This window comes from Giraffa tippelskirchi, chromosome 8 (assembly GCF_054371585.1).
Source record: "Giraffa tippelskirchi isolate mGirTip1 chromosome 8, T2T-mGirTip1v1.2.pri, whole genome shotgun sequence".
NCBI classification, from domain to species: domain Eukaryota; kingdom Metazoa; phylum Chordata; class Mammalia; order Artiodactyla; family Giraffidae; genus Giraffa; species Giraffa tippelskirchi.
The window spans coordinates 112,725,234-112,744,589 of NC_137282.1; the positions used below are offsets into that span (position 1 = coordinate 112,725,234).

Consider the following 19,356-nt stretch of genomic DNA (forward strand, 5'->3'; position numbering starts at 1 on the left):
AAAGAGGACAGCGAAAAAGTTGGCTTAAAGCTCAACATTCAGAAAACAAAGATCATGGCATCTGGTCCCATCACTTCATGGCAAATAGATGGGGAAACAGTGGAAACAGTGAGACACTTTATTTTTTGGAGCTCCAAAATCACTGCCGATGGTGATTATAGCCATGAAATTAAAAGACACTTACTCCTTGGAAGGAGAGTTATGACCAACCTAGACAGCATATTAAAACACAGAGACGTTACTTTGCCAACAAAAGTCCGTCTAGTCAAGGCTATGGTTTTTCCAGTGGTCATGTATGGATGTGAGAGTTGGACTGTGAAGAAAGCTGAGCGCTGAAGAATGGATGTTTTTGAACTGTGGTGTTGGAGAAGACTCTCGAGAGTTGCTTGGACTGCAAGGAGATCCAACCAGTCCATCCTAAAGGAGATCAGTCCTGGGTGTTAATTGGAAGGACTGATGCTGAAGCTGAAACTCCAATACTTTGGCCACCTGATATGAAGAACTGACTCATTGCAAAAGATCCTGATGCTGGGAAAGATTGAGGGCAGGAGAAGAAGGGGACGACAGAGGATGAGATGGTTGGATGTCATCACGGACTCAATGGACATGAGTTTGAGCAAGCTCCGGGAGTTGGTGATGGACAGAGAAGCCTGGCATGCTGCAGTCCATGGGGTTGCAAAAAATCAGACACAACTGAGCGACTGAACTGAACTGATACTTAGAAGATGCCTAAGAAACTTCCTACAATGCAGGAGACCAGGGTTCAATTCCTGGGTTGGGAAGATCTCCTGGAGAAGGGAATGGCAACCCACTCCAGTATTCTTGCCTGGAGAATTCTACAGAGGAGCCTAGAGGGCTACAGTCCATGGGTCGCCAAGAGCCAGACATGACCAAGTGACTAACATTACATTACATTATATACTCCAGTTCAGTTGCTCAGTCGTGTCCAACTCTTTGCAACCCCATGAACCACAGTACGCCAGGCCTCCCTGTCCAACACCAACTCCCACAGCCTACCCAAACTCAAGTCCATTGAGTCGGTGATGCCATCCAACCATCTCATCCTCTCTCGTCCCCTTCTCCTCCTGCCCTCAATCTTTCCCAACATTAGGGTCTTTTCAAATGAGTCAGCTCTTCGCATCAGGTGGCCAAAGTATTGGAGTTTCAGCTTCAGCATCAGTCCTTTCAAAGAACACCCAGGACTGATCTTCTTTAGGATGGACTGGTTGGATCTCCTTGCAGTCCAAGCAACTGTCGAGAGTCTTCTCCAATGCCACAGTTCAAAAGCATCAATTCTTCGGCTCTCAGCTTTCTTTATGGTCCAACTCTCACATCCATACATGACTACTGGAAAAACCATAGCCTTGACTAGACGGACCTTTGTTGGCAAAGTAACGTCTCTGTGTTTTAATATGCTGTCTAGGTCGGTCATAACTCTCCTTCCAAGGAGTAAGTGTCTTTTAATTTCATGGCTGCAATCACCATCTGCAGTGATTTTGGAACCCCCAAAAATAAAGTGTCTCACTGTTTCCCCACCTATTTGCCATGAAGTGATGGGACCAGATGCCATGATTTTTGTTTTCTGAATGTTGAGCTTGAAACCAAATTTTCCACTCTCCTCTTTCACTTTCATCAAGAGGCTCTTTAGTTCTTCTTCACTTTCTGCCATAAGGGTGGTGTCATCTGCATATCTGAGGTTATTGAAATTTCTCCCGGCAATCTTGATTCCAGCTTGTGCTTCATCCAGCCCAGCATTTCTCATGATGTACTCTGCATATAAGTTAAATAAGCCAGTGACAATATATAGCCTTGACGTACTCCTTTTCCTATTTGGAACCAGTCTGTTGTTCCATGTCCAGTTCTAACTGTTGCTTCCTGACTTGCATACAGGTTTTTCAAGAGGCAGGTCAGGTGGTCTGGTATTCCCATCTCTTTCAGAATTTTCCACAGTTTATTGTGATCCACACAGTCAAAGGCTTTGGCATAGTCAACAAAGCAGAAATAGATGTTTTTCTGGAACTCTCTTGCTTTTTCGATGATCCAGCAGATGTTGGCAATTTGATCTCTGGTTCCTCTGCCTTTTCTAAAACCAGCTTGAACATCTGGAAGTTCATGGTTCACGTATTGCTGAAGCCTTGCCTGGAGAATTTTGAGCATTACTTTACTAGCGTGTGAGATGAGTGCAATTGTGTAAATTGTTCAATTTATGTCTGACATTATATACTTAGAAGAGCAAATTTCCCATTTACTCATTCATTATTTTTTTTCACCCATCCATATTTACCAAGAGCCTATATGTTCCAGGCACTATTCTATATGCTGGGGACACAATGATAAACAAACAGACAAACTCTCCATTCATGCAATTTAGAAGTTAGCAGAGGAGACACTGGTTAATTAAATAACTTCCCAACCCAAATGTAAACTTGTGACTGTATTATATTATCAACATCTGAGGACCAAGAATTATGCTAACTAGAATGTCAAATTAAAGCTTCATCCTCACCAGAGCCCTGAGGAACTAAGGCTCTGAGACGTGATGCAACTTTCCCAGTCACACCACCCCAAAGCGATGGAGCCGGGATTCCAATCCAGTGTCATCTGGTTCAGAAAGCCCTCACGCTTGGCTGCTTTTTCATATTTCCCTTGGCAAAGTATGGATCTCATTTCCAGTTTCTGCCCTTTCTCTTTTGGAGATCCGAGTTTAGCCTTGCAGTCATTGACATAATATATTCCAATGTACAATATGTACAATGCACTGGGCTCAGGCAATGTGCTACAGACATATTTTAACAATGAGAGGCAAAGATTATTTTTTCCTAAAGGATATCTGAAAATGAGATCACTATCTGGGCCAAAATTAAAACAGTATCTGCGTAGAAATTTGTAAAGATCCTGGATTATTAATACAACAATGGCGCCCCCTGGTGACAATTATTGTGTATTACATGTCTTGGTATTTTGGGTGTAGTGGAAACTTACTGCAAATCCGGAAGAGCAATAAGCCGGCAGAAGGGGGCGACAGAGGATGAGATGGTTGGATGGCATCAGGGACTCAATGGACATGAGTTTGAGCAAACTCCGGGAGATAGTGAAGGACGGGGAAGTCTGGTGTGCTGCAGTCCATGGGGTTACAGAGAGTCAAATACAACAACTTAGCAACTGCACAAGTCTTGATTCCTTTCTCCTCATTCCTTTGACTCCAACATAACCCATTTATAGCGATTCCAGAGACAAGGTCTCAGCTATAAGATTCAACCTGTTTTCACAGTTCAGAATTCTAGCAACTAGGATATGACACAAGGTCCTCATGAGACTGACAAACGATTAAACCATTTACTGTCAGTCTCCGGGATCACTTACCCATTCAGTCATGATGGATTAATCCATCATCCCCCGCTTTTTCTGAAAGTGGTGGCTACAAATGACACCCTCCTCCACCCACCCCCAACACAGACTCTCTCTCTGACTTTATCCCATGATTACAGAAAATAGACCAAAATTTACACGTATACTTTGAGCTAGGTATTGAGCTATGGGCTGGAAACATGACGATGAACAGCAAGCTCTAAAACTAGCTCTAAAACTTTAACCTATAAATTATTCACTTTCAATTACAATAATTGTTACAAGAAAGAGGCTCTGAGAGTCTATACAAGTGAGACAAGACCAATTAGGTCAGAAGGTCAGAAAAGTTTACCCTGAGGAAAGAGAGTAAGGTGTGCCTGTCAAAATGGAGAAGAGGCTGGTCAAAGTGATCAGAGAGTTTAGAGAAGAATGAACTTGGGGCCCAGGCAGCCTGAACCCAGGCCTCTCCTGGGGCTAAAAGTGGGTGATACGTGTGGAACAATTAGGAGAAATAGTCATTAGGAAATCCCCAGGATGGCTGAAGTATTAAGAGATAATGTTGGTTATTAACTTAACCTTTGAGGAAGACTGAACTTGAGTTAAAGGATGAGTATAAACTGTAACACCCCAATATTCATTTTAAGGGCTAAATGCTTTTACATGGGAAATGTTGGAGTGGAGAGCATCCATAAGAGGGAGATCTCTATTATTTCTCTTCTTAGGAGCAAAGGATATTGAAGAATTTATTATTTACATACCCTCCACTGCTTATGGAAGATGAGGAAATAACAATGCCTAGGTTATGGGCAGGAGTTCAGTCAGTAACAGGCAAAAGCTGAAAGGAAGACAGGATAGCGGTAGCAGTTCCATTGGTGAATTGCAGCTACAAAAAAATTGAGAAAAAAAGCTTTACCTTTGACATCAGTTAGCTCACAAAATGTAGTACACCTGAGGCCAAGATTCAGATTCAGGAAACCTGAGTTCAACCCCTCCTCTTCCACCTTTAGCTAAGTGATGAGGGTAACAAACTCTGTGCCTCATTTCTGGATCTGCAAAATAGCGATAATAACTGCTGTTTAGATTGTGAAGTAGTGTATATAAAGTACTTGGTATCATGCCTGTAATATTCCAAATACTCAACATTCATTTATTATTATTATAGGCTTCCCAGGTGGCTCAGTAGTAAAGAATCCACCTGCCAAAGCAGGGGACACAGCAAATGAGAGTTCTGTTCCCTGAGTGGGGAAGATCCCCTGGAGAAGGAAATAGCAACGCACTCCAGTATTCTCGCCGGGAAAATCCCACGGAGAGAGAAGTCTGGCAAGCCACAGTCCATGGGAGTTGCAAAGAGTCAGACAGGACTGACCAAGCAAGCCAAAAAAACCCCAAAACTATCTGGAAGGAAATACACACACACAGACACACACAGACACACACAGACACACACACACACACAGACACACACACACACACACACACACACACACACAGAATCAGGGAACTTTTTTACAGCACAATTTTCTGTTATTTTTCAATTTTCTAAAATAAGTATGTATTTCTATTAAAAGCAGAAGGGGAAATAAAACCCACAATTTTTGAATAAAAGTAATGTGACGAGTCCACTGCTTCCCACATTTTCCAGATCGTATCTATTGCTCAAGAAGGGCGTGGGAATACATGTTAAAAGCACAGATTCCCAGGCCACGACCTAGAAATACTGAATCAGAATCTCTAAGGGACAAACCTGTTAATCTATGCACTCAATCAGCCTAGCAAACGATTCTTACAATCAGGTACTCGGGGAACGCGCAGATTTAGAGCAAGGGGGCAGTAACGCGGCGAGGGCGAGGAAGGCCAGCCCTCGCGGCAGCAATCACTAGGGCCTAAGCCTACAAGTCCCATACTGTCCCGCAAACTAGAGACGCGACCCCGGAGCCTGCCGGCAGATGTAGTTTCCGTCAGCCAGACCTCTGCCTATAAGAGGACGGGAGCTGCCTGCCGGAAGACCACCGGCCCCACAATGCAAAGGGCGGAGGTGACGTCATCCGGAGTGCGTCCAGAACGCGGCGGGCGGTTTCCGCCGCCTGCGGCGGCGGCTGCGGTACCTGAGGGACTGTCGCGGCTGCTGTCGACGCCGCCCCCGCCCCTTCCTCCTCCGTCCCTCCCGCTGCCGCTTTCTCCTTTTCGGGCCCCTCCGCCACCTCTCCACCACCTAGGCCCTCTGTTCCTGAGAGGAAGCCTTATTCCGGCCCCTTCGCGGGCCCGGCGAGCAGCCATGGCTGACGGCGGGGGCGGCGGGGGCACCGGCGCGGTGGGCGGCGGCGGCGCGGGCCCGGCCTCGGCGGGGGCGGCGGCGGGCGCCAGCGGGGCTGGCGGGAGCGGCGGCCCGATCAACCCGGCCTCACTGCCCCCGGGCGACCCGCAGCTCATCGCGCTTATCGTGGAGCAACTCAAGAGCCGGGGTCTCTTTGACAGCTTCCGCCGGGACTGCCTGGCCGACGTGGACACCAAGGTCAGCTGAGGCGGCTTGGGCTCATGGGGGGCGGGCTGGGCTTGAGGCTGCTAGGGCTGCAGCTTCGCATTTCCAAATCGGAGAGAAAAACGAAAGGTACTTTTCAAATCTCAGCAGCGAGGAGATCGCTTGGGGCAGTATAGGAAGCTTTCTGAGGGATGACCACGTGGGTTCTGCTCCCCGCCCCATCCTTGCTCTGTGCGACTTAGCCCAACAGCATCACTGAACTTGGGGACCCAATACCGGTTTTACAGCCTCGATCCTGTATTTCCCAAGATGAGACTCCTTTAAGCACCTCAGTAACAAATCTCAGTATGTTAAGAACACTGGAGAAAACCAGGTAAGTAAGCATGAGTGGTTTGAATGCACAAACATCAGCCTTTCTTCCTTTTCTGTAGCTCAGTAATTTGCAGGCTTGAGTATGCAGTTAGTTGAGGTAACATTTTCGTAGAACCAGCACCCTTATTTTGTATTCCGTCATTGGTTGAAAGATTCTCTGTTAGATCCTAATGCCCTAGGTCAACCGGCTAATACAATGCTGTTTCATTTGACCTTGCCCAGATTCATTTGTGTTCAGTGAAGTCACCGGTGTTAAGTGTCAGACAAAGAGTAGTCGCTGAAATCTTTTTTTTACTCCCTTTTCAGAAGTTTCTCTCGCAAGACTGTGGTTGTAGATATAGGAGGCTCTCTTACTGAATGGGCTCCTCTAGGGAAGTGATTTCTCCTCTCTGAGCTCAACATGGAAATCTTTTGCCTACCTCACAGGAAGATTGTGAGCTTAAAACTTAAAGCTTAGGCCTTAAAGATAGATTATCCATTAAACATTTATTGGTGAGGTTTCTGGATACAGGGTCAAGCAAGTCACTATCCTGTCCTCAAAGTTTGTATTCTGGCGTAGAAAACTGAAATGTAGACCAGGTAATATGTATAGTAAGTAGTGCATACTGTTATTCTCCAAGATTAAAAAACTCATGGAGTAGTTCTCTCCTTGAAATGGGATAGTTAATTTTTCTTACTTAACATACGTATTGACAGGACTTTCCTGTTTTCCAGTCCTGGGTGTTCCCAGCTTCCCATCGCAAGTTCTCCACTACGTTTCTTGTGTCTCATTAGGTTTTATGTGGCTTAACCAACATAGTATACATTTTTTTAGTCGATATTGAGAATCTGTAGGGGTAGGGGGAATTGGAGCCTTCACCACTTAACACCTCCTTAGATGTTCTTTTTGGTTGTCACCAGGTTGTTTTAATTCTTGAGATAGTATGTCTCTAGGCACATCCTTTGTTGCTTTAGTCCCATGGTTCTCAAAGTGTGGTCCATGGATCATCAGCATCACCTAAGGACTTCTTAGATTTGCATATTGTTAGGCTCCACCCCAGACTGCAGACATATGGAAGGGAATGTGTACTGCTGATGTTTGTAATTTACTTCGCAATGCATCCAAAATATAAATAAATAGAATAGACTGATAGGTTAAGAAGGGAAAGTGATAGTATAATAAAACGTTAGTGACAGGCACTGTAGATCTTTCACTTCATGAACTGAAGGGATTTTTCTATATTGTCAAGGTCTGTTAAGGTTATAGAGTTTGGTTGGTGACATTAGCTGTCCTTGGTCCTTTTCAGTAAATGCAGCTAAGTCGCTTCAGTTGTGTCCGACTCTGTGCGACCCCATAGACAGCAGCCCACCAGGCTCCGCTGTCCCCTACCTAAAACTGCATGACTTATTTTGAATAGTAAAAGATACAGTATCAGGATTGATGGTTACAAGTGACAAATCTAACTCTCTAACTCCTGTGAGCAAAGGGGGAGAATCTATTGACTGGTGGGAATCTAAGGAAGGATAGAATAAAAAAAGGGTAGGGATGCATTTGGAACCAAGAATTCTCCACCAGGGCTATCTAACCCTATGTCACTGCAGAGCAGAGTCATCCATTTGGTTACTAGTAGTCTTGGTTACATCTTACAGCTGCTGCTGCTGCTGCTAAGTCGCTTCAGTCGTGTCCGACTCAGTGCGACCCCATAGACAGCAGCCCACCAGGCTCCGCCGTCCCTGGGATTCTCCAGGCAAGAACACTGGAGTGGGTTGCCATTTCCTTCTCCAATGCATGAAAGTGAAAAGTGAAAGTGAAGTCGCTCAGTCGTGTCCGACTCTTTGCGACCCCATGGACTGCAGCCTACCAGGCTCCTCCGTCCATGGGAGTTTCCAGGCAAGAGTACTGGAGTGGGGTGCCATTGCCTTCTCCCATCTTACAGCTACTTCCTCTCAAAAAGGCTCCAGTTAAAGAAAAAAAAAAAAATCCCAGGAAATACCTGCATTGTCTAAACGTGGGTCAGGCAGCCACCCCTGTGGCCAGGAGAATGTGGCACCCGCCACCCTACGCCTGTGAAGAGGGGAAGATGGTTACCAGGAAGAAGGACTTGCTAGGCAAATAGTACATGGGTATCTGTGAATTTTAGTCCTCATCCATCTCCCTGCCTTTCTCTTTTCAGGTTTGGTGGAGAGTCTTTGTTTGTGAGTCATGGCCTTTGGGAAGAGCCCACTCACAGAACTGAGGCCTCCTGATTCCTTTGTCAGTGTCACATACCTGACTGTTAACAGACTTTTGCCAGAGTAACACTACATAATAAACCAAATCTCAGTGGCTTATAATAAGCATTTGTTTGCATGCTGATGGGACTGCAAGTCAGCTAAAGTTCAGCTGATCTAGATAGACTTGGTGGCTCAGCTATAGGCAACCTGGGCTTAGGTCCAAGCTATGGTTGAGGGAAGATCTCTGCAGGTGTATTTTTCCTACATCCCAGGCCCGAGGGACAGAGGTTTCAAAGAATATACCTTCATAGAAGGTCACCAGAGTACCAGAGCCATGCCAGGTGGTACGACCACATTTAGGACTTCTTGTCACTGACACAGTATTATCAAAGTGAAAGTCACTCAGTCGTGTCCAGCTCTTTGTGACCCCATGGACTATACAGTCCATGGAATTTCTCCAGGCCAGAATACTGGAATGGGTAGCCTTTCCCTTCTCCAGGGGATCTTCCCAACCCAGGAATCAAACCAGGGTCTGCTGCATTGCAGGCAGATTGTTTACCAGCTGAGCTACCAGACACTTCATTGGCCAAAGAAAATCACACTGCTAAATGCAACATCAGTGGGGTAGGGAAGTGGTCCCTGGCCACAGTGGGAGGAGAGAGGAATGAAGTGTGAAACAGCAGTGCGTACTGTTACCCCTGGTTTGAACAACAGCAGCTGATGGTGCCAGAACCTCTTGGAGGCTCAGAATGCACATTCCTTGTGTTCATATGCGTTCCTTGTGTTCATCAGGTTCCTTTCTGATTTTGTTCTCCTGATACTAGTTGGATTTAGAGAACAGTAGTGCCAGTCAGCCTCCTTTGGGGACTTAAGTTTTGCTTCCTGTCAGCCTCTCCCAGTGTTCCATAGACTTTGACTTCAGCTTGTGTTTGTGAGGGCTGAGTGGCTTCATTTTATGCAGAGGGCTTCCGTGGGCCCTTGCTTGTTGCTGAGAACACCCTATAAGGTAAGTGGGTCAGTAAAATTTGTTTTACAGATGGAAATAACTGAGACTTAGGTTGGTTGACTTGTTGAAAATCAGAGAGCTAGTGAGCAGTGGAGCTGGGCTAGAACTCATTTCCTTGGAAACGGCCTGGGTCTGACCTTGACTTTGCCACATTTTATCCTTGTAGGCAAGTTGTTTACTTTTTCTAAACCTAAATCCTTTAACATGAGTGCAGAAGAGAACTAATAGGACCACCCTCATAGAGTTATCCGAAAAGTAAGTGGGACAGTAGAGCATCTGGCCTCATACCTACCTGCCAGGTGGCGCTAGTGGTAAAGAACATGCCTGCCAGTGTAGGAGACATAAGAGACACGGGTTTGATCCCTGAGTCTGGAAGATCCCCTGGAGGAGGGCATGGCAACTCGCTCCAGTATGCTTGCCTGGAGAATCCCATGGACAGAGGAGCCTGGCAGGCTGCAGTCCACAGGGTTGCAAAGAGTTGGACACAACTGAAGTGACTTAGCACTCACACATGCATGCCCTAGAGTAGGCACACTTGTTGGTCATTAGTCCACGCTTTGCTATGCAGTATGGTGATCTTCATGGACATGCTGGGAGTGTATTTAAGGACTTGAAATTCTGCATTCCTATGAAAATCTGTATTCTGAATGGCAAATTTATAAAACTTTGGTGCATGTAACTTCTGACCTTGCCTCCCCCCCTTTTTTTTAATATTTTAGCCAGCTTACCAAAACCTGAGGCAAAAAGTGGATAATTTTGTGTCAACACATCTGGACAAGCAGGAATGGAATCCCACGATGAACAAAAACCAATTGCGAAATGGTCTGAGGCAGAGTGTGGTTCAGTAAGTAAGCAGAATTGAAAGTGAAAAGGCAGTAACCATAAGTGTGACTCAGAAGGCCAGTAAAAGGCCCTATTTGGTCAAGTGCATGGTCTGCAGCCCACCAGGCTCCTCTGTCCGTGGGATTATCCTGGCAGGAGTACTGGAGTGGGTTGGCATTCCCTCCTCCAGGAGATCTTCCCAACCCAGGGATTGAACTTGTGTCTCCTGTGGCTCCTGCATTGGCAGGCAGATTCTTTACCACTGAGCCACCTGGGAAGCCCCAAGTGCATGGTACCTTCTAGCAGATATGACATACAAGTTGCAGCAGACCCCTACCTCCTAGTTAAGTTCAAGTAAGCAAAGAACTCAATTAAAATTCTTGATACTTACAGAGGCCTCCTGTGCACATCTCTACCAGGAGAGAGATTCCAAATTGTAAGACATATTTCAGTCTCTTTGAAGTTTTCAGTGTAGCATGAACATACACTGGAGTTCCTACCAATGTATCAGTGTTTGAGCCTTGGGCAAGAGCAGCTGGATCTTCTCACAAGCCAGTGTGAGTTACACAGATTTTAGGAAATCCACATGACCCCTCTAACGTGTAATGGTAGTGTTCAAGAAGGCGTGAGGTCTTATTAAAGTATATTCTTCATAGTAGCAAACTGAACCTCAGTTAATTAGGTGCTATTGATTGCTCATCCAAGTGACTTCTCTGTGTCACTGGGTACAAAAGTGGAGGTGGCTCATGAAATCTGGTGTCCTGAGATAAGCTTTTTCTTTTTTGTTCTTAATACCAGTGCTTATGTTCCAGTTTTCTTGATCCACTCACTCTCCTGGAATATCTAAAAGCTTGTGATGCTTTCCTCTTTAGAAAGAGAAATGGTGGGGAATTGTGGCAAGTGAAAAAAAACCAGTATCAAAAAGATACATGGTGCATGATTCCACTTCCATAACATTCGTGAACTGACATGTAATTATGGAGATGGAAAATAGATTAGTGATTGCTAGGGCCTAGGGTGACTCATTGGAAAAGACCCTAATGCTGGGTAGGATTGGGGGCGGGAGGAGAAGGGGACGACAGAAGATGAGATGGTTGGATGGCATCACCGACTCAATGAACATGGGTTTGGGTAGACTCCGGGAGTTGGTGATGGACAGAGAGGCCTGGCGTGCTGCAATTCATGGGGTCGCACAGAGTCGGACACAACTGAGCGACTGAACTGAACTGAACTGAACTGAACAGGGCCTAGGGTTGGGGGGATGTGAGTGTGGTTAGGAAAGGGTAGCTGGAAGCGGGTAGGATACAATTGAGTATTTTAATTGTGGTGGTTCATGAAGTTTCTTACAATAAAATTGCACAGAGCTATGTATGCAGACACTCAAGTGCAGCTATAACTGAGATGTAAATGAGGTTGAGTACCCATGCTGGTTTTCTGGGGTTTTTTGCCCGCCCCCTGCCTTTTCGGAGGTATTGTTGACATACAGCTTGTTGGTTTCAGGCGTAATTAGTTTCAAGCATGGTGATTCAATTTGTGTATATTTTGAAATGATCACCACAATAAGTAGTTAACATCCATCACCACATATGGTTACATAATTTTTCCTCTTATGTTCCTGGCTTCAATATTGTCCTGTAGTTGTGCACAGTACGAGCATTAGAGGTGTCTGGGTAAAGAGTGCATGGACCTCCCCTATGTATTTCTCTGCAACTTTCTATGAATATATAATTTCAAAATAAAAACTTTTATGAAGTAGGAAAGAATGTTTATTAACATGCTGGTGCTTTCAATGTGGCTGATGAAATCTGAATCTTTCTAAATGAAACTAAAGTATATAAAAGCTCTCAGAGTTATGGAAGAAGCATGATTCCAAAAGATGCCCAGTGCCTTGTCATTTTGGGTTCATTACCCATGCCCTTGTTCCTCTGGTGAGCAGACTGGTGCAGGAGTCCTTCAGAAAGAAGGGGACAGCGGCTGCCACTCACAGAGCAGCTGCTTTGCGTCTGGTCTAGTCTTTATATGAGTTACTGCGCAGTCTCAGTTCAGCTGCTTAGTCGTGTCCAACTCTTTGTGACCACATGGACTGCAGCACGCCAGGGCTCCCTGTGCATCACCAACTCATGGAGCTTACTCAGACTCATGTCCATTGAGTCAGTGATGCCATCCAACCATCTCATCCTCTGTTGTCCCCTTCTCCTTCTGCCTTCAATCTTTCCCAGCATCAGAGTCTTTCTTTTCACATGGGTCAGCTCTTCCCATCAGGTGGCCAAAGTATTGGAGTTTCAGCTTCAACATCAGTCCTTCCAATGAGTATTCAGGACTGATCTCCTTTAGGATGGACTGTATGGATCTCCTTGCAGTCCAAGGGACTCTCAAGAGTCTTCTCCAACACCACAGTTCAAAAGCATCAGTTCTTAGGTGCTCAGCTTTCTTTATAGTCCAACTCTCACATCCATACATGACCACTGGAAAAACCATAGCCTTGACTAGATGGACCTTTGATGGCAAAGTAATGTCTCTGCTTTTTAATTTGCTGTCTAGGTTGGTCATAACTTTTCTTCCAAGGAGTAAGCGTCTTTTAATTTCATGGCAGCAGTCACGATCTGCAGTGATTTTGGAGCCCCCCAAAATAAAGTCTCTCACTGTTTCCATTGTTTCCCCATCCATTTGCCATGAAGTGATGGACCAGATGCCATGATCTTAGTTTTCTGAATGTTGAGTTTTAAGCCAGCTTTTTCATCTCCTCTTTCACTTTCATCAAGAGGCTCTTTAGTTCTTCTTCGCTTTCTGCCATAAGTGTGGTGTCACCTGCGTATCTGAGGTTACTGATATTTCTCCCAGCAATCTTGATTCCAGCTTGTGTTTCTTCCAGCCCAGCGTTTCTCATGATGTACTCTGCATATAAGTTATTGCTAGTCCTTAAAACTATTTGACAGCTTAAGTAACAAATCAGATGAAACTTTTTTAATCCTACCTTCTAAAAGATTGGCAACCATATTGAAAAGATAAAGCACAAAATATTTTAAATATTTGAAAAAGTGCCAATAATGGCATGAATACTATCAACATTACAGTTAATTTCTAATGGGTGTTGATATCATCCTTGAGGTATGCATGTGGCACTTTTCTTCATATACCTTTCATATGAAATGTAACACAGAAAAGTGCTTACAACCTAAATGCAGTATAACAAGTAACTAGAACATCCCCGTAGTCCCACCCATGTTGAGAAATAGAACAGTACCAGCACCCTCCAAACCCCATGCCCTACCCAGCCCAGCCCTGCCTCCCACCTTTCCCGATACCCGTCCTCCTCCCAGAAGTTGACCATACTCCTCACTTGGATGGTCCTTATTCCCTTGCTTTTTTTTTCATAGTTTTACCACCTACGTAATTATTCCCTGCTTTTCAATTTGATCTAGAGTGTATTTAACCTGAAAACAGGGATTTGGATATCATACTGAGACATTTGTCTGTGATTCCTGCTAACATTTTGAATTTGAGGCAGATTCGAATGACGTTTTACAGTGAAGATTGGCTCCTTAACCCTGTCAGAGTGACACCGCAGCCCTCAGCATTGACTGGCCAGCCCCGCTGCCCAGGCCCAGATGCTGTATCCTAGGCTGCAGCGTGAAGGAAAGTACATGATAGTTGTTCGTTTCATCTTCTGTTTTAGGCACCTGACAATATTTCTTACTTCCTCCTAGCACTTTTAAAATCTCCAAGAAAGGGAGCTATATTCTTGGTACTTTGTTTTCCTTGGTCAGATTTTCACCTCCAGTAAAGACACCTGTGAGCCTGACCCAGGAAGCAGGGTGATGGAGGTCGATAGCCATTGGCTTGTGACTAGGGAGAGGCGGCTCTGCTCCCCGCTGACCCACGGGCTGCTGCTGGCCTCACTGTGTTCCGTGGCACACACTGTCTATTGGGGTCTGCTTGTAAGTGCCCCTGTACTCTAACAGTGGTCCGTTTACAGCTAGGCTTCCTGTTGATAAGTAGTCAGTCACCACTGGATTTAGGGAGCCCTTTATTCTCTACTCAGCCTAACCAGTTCAGGGCCTGTTTCTCATCTCACTCATCACCGCATGTGTTTGCTCGGTGGTCTCCTGGGCTGTGCCCTGACACACCATTTGCCCCATTACCTCAGGACCTATTTTTACCTAAGCAAAAGCTTGAATGGCCTAAGAAGTCTAAAGAAAAGTAAGTAAAACCTATCAACCACACTTGTGAATGGTATTTGAATATTTTAACCCTTTGAGGAGAACAATTCAGTTTGATCCTGCATGGACTATGTTCCAAACTCTTCAAATGTGATTTGTTTCCTATGACCATAATCTTCCTTGCTACCCACCCCTAATGTTTGAATATAGACATTTTGACTAATTTTTCTTCTATTTCAAAAAGGACTGGGGCTGTATTTTAGCCCCTTAAAAGCTTAGATACAGTCTATTTCTTGTCTGTTTACTTGTTTGCATCCAAGTTACCTTGTTGGAACAGCTTGAAGGCCTTGTTGAATGGATGATGATGCTGTAAGCCTTCCCAGCCCTGACTGGTTTGTGCTGTATAAGATTTAGGGCTTAGTAGCCAGGTTGCTGCTGGGGCCCACTTCTGCTTTGACGTGTGGAAGAACAGATGTTGAGGGAAGTGGAGTCAAGTGGGAGGCCTGCTGGCTTTGCTAGATTGAGGTTTCAAATCTACCCATGATGTCAATTCTTTCAACCATAGTGTTATTGTTTGTCTTTGGGAGAGTTTTGTTTGATTCTTTTGTACAAGGTTGCATTAGATGAGATTGTACATTAGGAATAATGAATGGCCCTCTATAAAGACACCATGGCTTGAACCCATGTGCTCAGTGTACATCCTTTGAAAGAACTCTCTCATGGGGCTGTACCTTGGACCAGGTAGACACTTACCTGGGCTCTCCCATGACACTTGCAGGCTAAATAATGGAATAATCTGTTTGTCTTCTCAAGGTCAGGGATGTTGGAAGCTGGAGTGGACAGAATTATTTCCCAGGTGGTGGATCCCAAACTGAACCACATCTTCAGACCACAGATAGAACGAGCAATCCATGAGTTCCTGGCAGCCCAGAAAAAAGAAGCCATGCCAGCACCGCCTCCAGAGCCTGAAAGCCAGGACCCTCCTGCTCCATCCCAGGATGCTTCCTAAGGTCCAGTATCCCGTCTTTTGTCCAGGAGCATTCACCTCTGGCTTATAGATATAGGAAATGGATAGAAAAGGGATAAACCATTGCCAAGGTTCATGTTTCTTATCTATTCAGAAGAGTGTTTGCTGCAAATGGATTTCATTTTGTCGTGAGTCATTTTTTACTGAGAATTAATTAGTAGCCTTTTCCTATGTCAGTGAGTGTGATTTTCTGTGCCAGCAGAGCTGAACATTTAAGCCATGAATAGATGCTTCATTAGAAACCAGCTGGGATGCTGGATATGCACATGCCAAATTCACATTAAAGCCTTGTTCTGAAATTGCCTAAGTGAGTCTCTCCCCTGGACATGAGTTAACTTGGGCTTACAATTTGAATATAAATAGAACAGTATTATGGACTCTATGGGAGAGGGCGAGGGTGGGATGATATGGGAGAATGGCATGGAAGCATGTAAATTATCATATGTGAAACGAATCACCAGTCCAGATTCAATGCATGATACAGGGTGCTCGGGGCTGGTGCACTGGGATGACATAGAGGGATAAGATGGGGAGGGAGGTGGAAGGGGGGTTCTGGAAGGGGAAAACATGTACACCCATACTGGATTCATGCCAATGTATGGCAAAACAAATACAATATTGTAAAGTTAAAAAATAGAAAATAAACTAATTAAAAACAAAAACAAAAAAACCAAGCAATGCGTTCTAAAGTGCCCCCTAAATGGTGCTCAGAATCCGCTTTCAGCCCTCTTGGTTTCCTTGTAGTACTTAGTAAGGATTTTAGTTTACCACTGTCAGTTACCATGGGATTCTTCTGCTATGAGCACTCTTTTTTTCTTTTTCACATTTGAAATTTAATTTTAAAAATCAGCTCTAGATGCACAAAACAATGCTGTTTGCAAGGGTTGGGAGACATTAATAAGCATACAGTTATCACCGAGTAAGCCGTGGTGGACTCCCAGCCATCGTGGGTGACCATCGCTGTGTGCCATATCCCCTCATTCTACGTGGGTGTTCTCTGTGTAAGAGTCTTTAAGATGTCTGTTATTTTTGATAAGTAAAATAAGCATCAGTGAGTGAACAAAGCAAGAACATCAGGCTCGCATGGGGAACTCATGAGAGAAATTGTCCCTTTGTGCTTATATTAGGAGAAAACCTCAATTCCATTATGGAGTGTAAAACATTCGCTTTAAGTCTTTCTTTCTAGCTTAATTCCTTTGGGAACATAAAATTAAACATAACACAAAACTAACATTTTGATGTGATTATCTTTCTTTTTAGAATATGCCTGACATGTTTTGGAAGCTTCATTGAATTAATGGTGAAGAACTGGATTCAGTTACATAAGAGTACAACTTCCAAGTGAAGACAGGCCGCAGTCCTCACTGACTTCCGAATTCAATGCTGACCGTGGGGCGGCGTCCAGATGGAATAGGGAGCAAGCGGGGTTGTAGAGAGTTCACCTTGCGGGCCTCACACTGTGCTGCCATCCAGCTAGCCTTCCAAGGTGGGACACCCAGTAGACACTACAGACGCATTGAGAAACACTACGTCACTTTGGGGTTTGTCCTGAAGTGAACCTTTGTACTTGAACTTAGAGACTGTGTATGGATTTTAGGGTTTGTGCTTGAGTGTAATCAGAAGCTACAGTGAAGGAACATAACTAGTCCTAAAGATGCAGTTTCAAAGAATGACAGTAAAGGGTTAGCCAGGGGTGGTAGGGTTTAACAATGCTTATTTGATACTATCAGTTTCTGAGAGTTGCAAATCAAGAGTTTACAAGCCACTAGCATCAAATAGCTGTAAGGTCATTGCGACCCTGCTGTAGGTGACTCTTTTTAGCTTCCACTTCCTTTCCCCTGCAAGAGGTGTCAAAACACGGGACCCTAGAATGCCTGAGGAAATGCAGACTTAAGTGTAAGGAAAAACATTTGCAGACTCTCTGTCCAGGGCTGCTTCCTATCCTGCAAGGGCTAGTGAGTTGGGTGTGTTTATTTTATTCTCATGTTTGTGTTTTTTTAGAAAGTGAATAAAGGGACTTCAGTTTTGTAAGTAAATCATTTGATACTCTGAAACTTCGACTAATTGTTAGACCCCAGGTATGGAGCATAACCTTTCTGCTCCATCTGTGTACCATTCCTGTGCAAAGACATGACTTAGTGGCAGTGAAGGGCTGGTAGATGTACCTAGGAACTACCATCGTCCTGCTAGTGGGTGTTCCTCGAAGTGGTCCTCTCTTCCCCGGACCATTGCCGTCCTCCTCTTTACTTGAGGACAGTGTGCTTTTTCCCAAACTTGCAGAAGTGTCACCAGGAGATTTGAAACAACATGCAAAGTCTGATTCAGAAGTTCAGAAAGACCTGAAAGTTTCTGACAAGATCCAAGCGATGCTTTCACTGCTGACCCTTGCCATTTTGCAACCCAAGCTTTGGATGATATCAAAATTTACTTCAAACTAAGAGTCTTTGGTTCTTGGTTGAGCCTTCTCCTGGATATTGTTACTCAGACTTTAACCTGTTCCACCTTTACCATCAATAACTACGTTAGGACTGCACTTCTGTGTTTAGCAAGATGTTTGGGCTGCATATGCCCTTATTTTGAAACAAGCTGACCACATGTTTAAGGCAAGTGGCAGTTACTTCTGAAGTGTGTTCTACTTCCAGGTAAAGCAGGTTGCTGCCCTTTTCAGTTTGGGATTCAACAACCAGGTCCTCAGTGCCCAGAGAAGGGCCCCTCAAGGCAGTCCTCTTCACTAAGAGGTAGATATGGAAGGACTACCAGGCCTGTGCTCTGCAAGGAAACTTCTCAGACTCGGACCCCCCTGTTCAGGACTGTGAGCCTCCTTCTCAAGGCCTCTGCTCCAGAAGGGAGGTCTCAACAGAGCCCCTCTCAACCCTGCCAACATTCTGCCTGTCCACCACTGACAGGGCAGTATGAGCAGCCCAGAGAAGCTTCTTCCTTCTGTCCCCAAATTCGCAAGTGACTCTGTTGTGCATACCTTTTGGCAGACAGTTTTGGTCCATCTCAGTTCTCTTTTTTCAGTTATTATAGAAGGATGTACCAGTTAATGAGAAATACCCTGATTTTCACAGAATGTTAAATATGCTGAGATACCAAGGAGATTTTTTTTTTTTAATCATTGTTATCTCCACTAAGAGTCACCATAGACTAGAGAGAATTTTTTCAAATGAAATCATGAGATTACAGAAGTAACTAGACACATCACTACTGTTGGGACAGAAGGCTGACTTGGACTCTTAGCTGAGCCAAATTGAAATGGAAGTAGTTCCCATATTCCCTTGAGTAAATGTAGTTAAGTGGGCAGCCTGGAAAAATGAGACCAAACAGCACTAGGGGGGCTGGGACGTCCAAAGCCACCTCTCCTCCCTCGAGAACTGGTCACCTGCTAAGCCTTTTTGCATTCTCAGTGGAGTCATCATGTTGAGTATTAGGCATGCAGAGCCTAGAAAAATGATCTGTGTTCTGAGAAAAAGCGAAATTCCTCCTAGATGAAGATGAGGCCACCAAAAATATTTCACCCTTAAGCACCTTTGCTCCAGCAAGCTCCTAAACAAGAAACTAAAGACTTGAGGTCTGTCTCAGACCTCAGGTCTTTCTGTGTAGTTGGAAAAACCACTAACATTTGCAAAAGCCTCATGAAGCACAGAACTAACCTGTAGTTCAGTCGCTCAATCGTGTCCGACTCGGCAACCCCATGAACCACAGCACGCCAGGCTTCCCTGTCCATCACCAACTCCTGGAGTCCACCCAAACCCATGTCCATTGAGTTGGTGATGCCATCCAACCATCTCATCCTCTACCCTTCTCCTGCCCTCAATCTTTCCCAGCGTCAGGGTCTTTTCCAATGAGTCAGCTCTTCGCAAAAGGATTGGAGTTTCAGCTTCAACATCAGTCCTTCCAATGAACACCCAGGACCAATGTCCTTTAGGATGGACTGGGTGTATCTCCT

General features: G+C 44.8%; 1 protein-coding gene and 1 long non-coding RNA gene across 2 annotated transcripts in view; one reads left to right on the plus strand and one right to left on the minus strand.

The window, feature by feature from the left end:
- The window catches only part of LOC145518725 (uncharacterized), a 157,037-nt gene extending 151,665 nt beyond the window's left edge, over nucleotides 1–5,372 (minus strand). The window contains exons 1-2 of the long non-coding RNA XR_014063223.1: nucleotides 5,093–5,372; nucleotides 4,262–4,397 (exon numbers count right to left, since the gene is read on the minus strand). This is a non-coding gene — a long non-coding RNA (uncharacterized LOC145518725). The remainder of the gene's footprint in view (nucleotides 1–4,261; nucleotides 4,398–5,092) is intronic.
- A 58-nt stretch (nucleotides 5,373–5,430) lies between these two features.
- On the plus strand, nucleotides 5,431–17,443 carry BOD1 (biorientation of chromosomes in cell division 1). The gene is made up of 4 exons (XM_081523569.1): nucleotides 5,431–5,860; nucleotides 10,118–10,242; nucleotides 15,194–15,390; nucleotides 16,668–17,443. The coding sequence occupies exons 1-3, from the start codon at nucleotides 5,624–5,626 to the stop codon at nucleotides 15,387–15,389; spliced, it is 558 nt and encodes a 185-aa protein (XP_081379695.1). The 5' UTR covers nucleotides 5,431–5,623; the 3' UTR covers nucleotide 15,390; nucleotides 16,668–17,443.
- The last annotated feature ends 1,913 nt before the right edge of the window (nucleotides 17,444–19,356 follow it).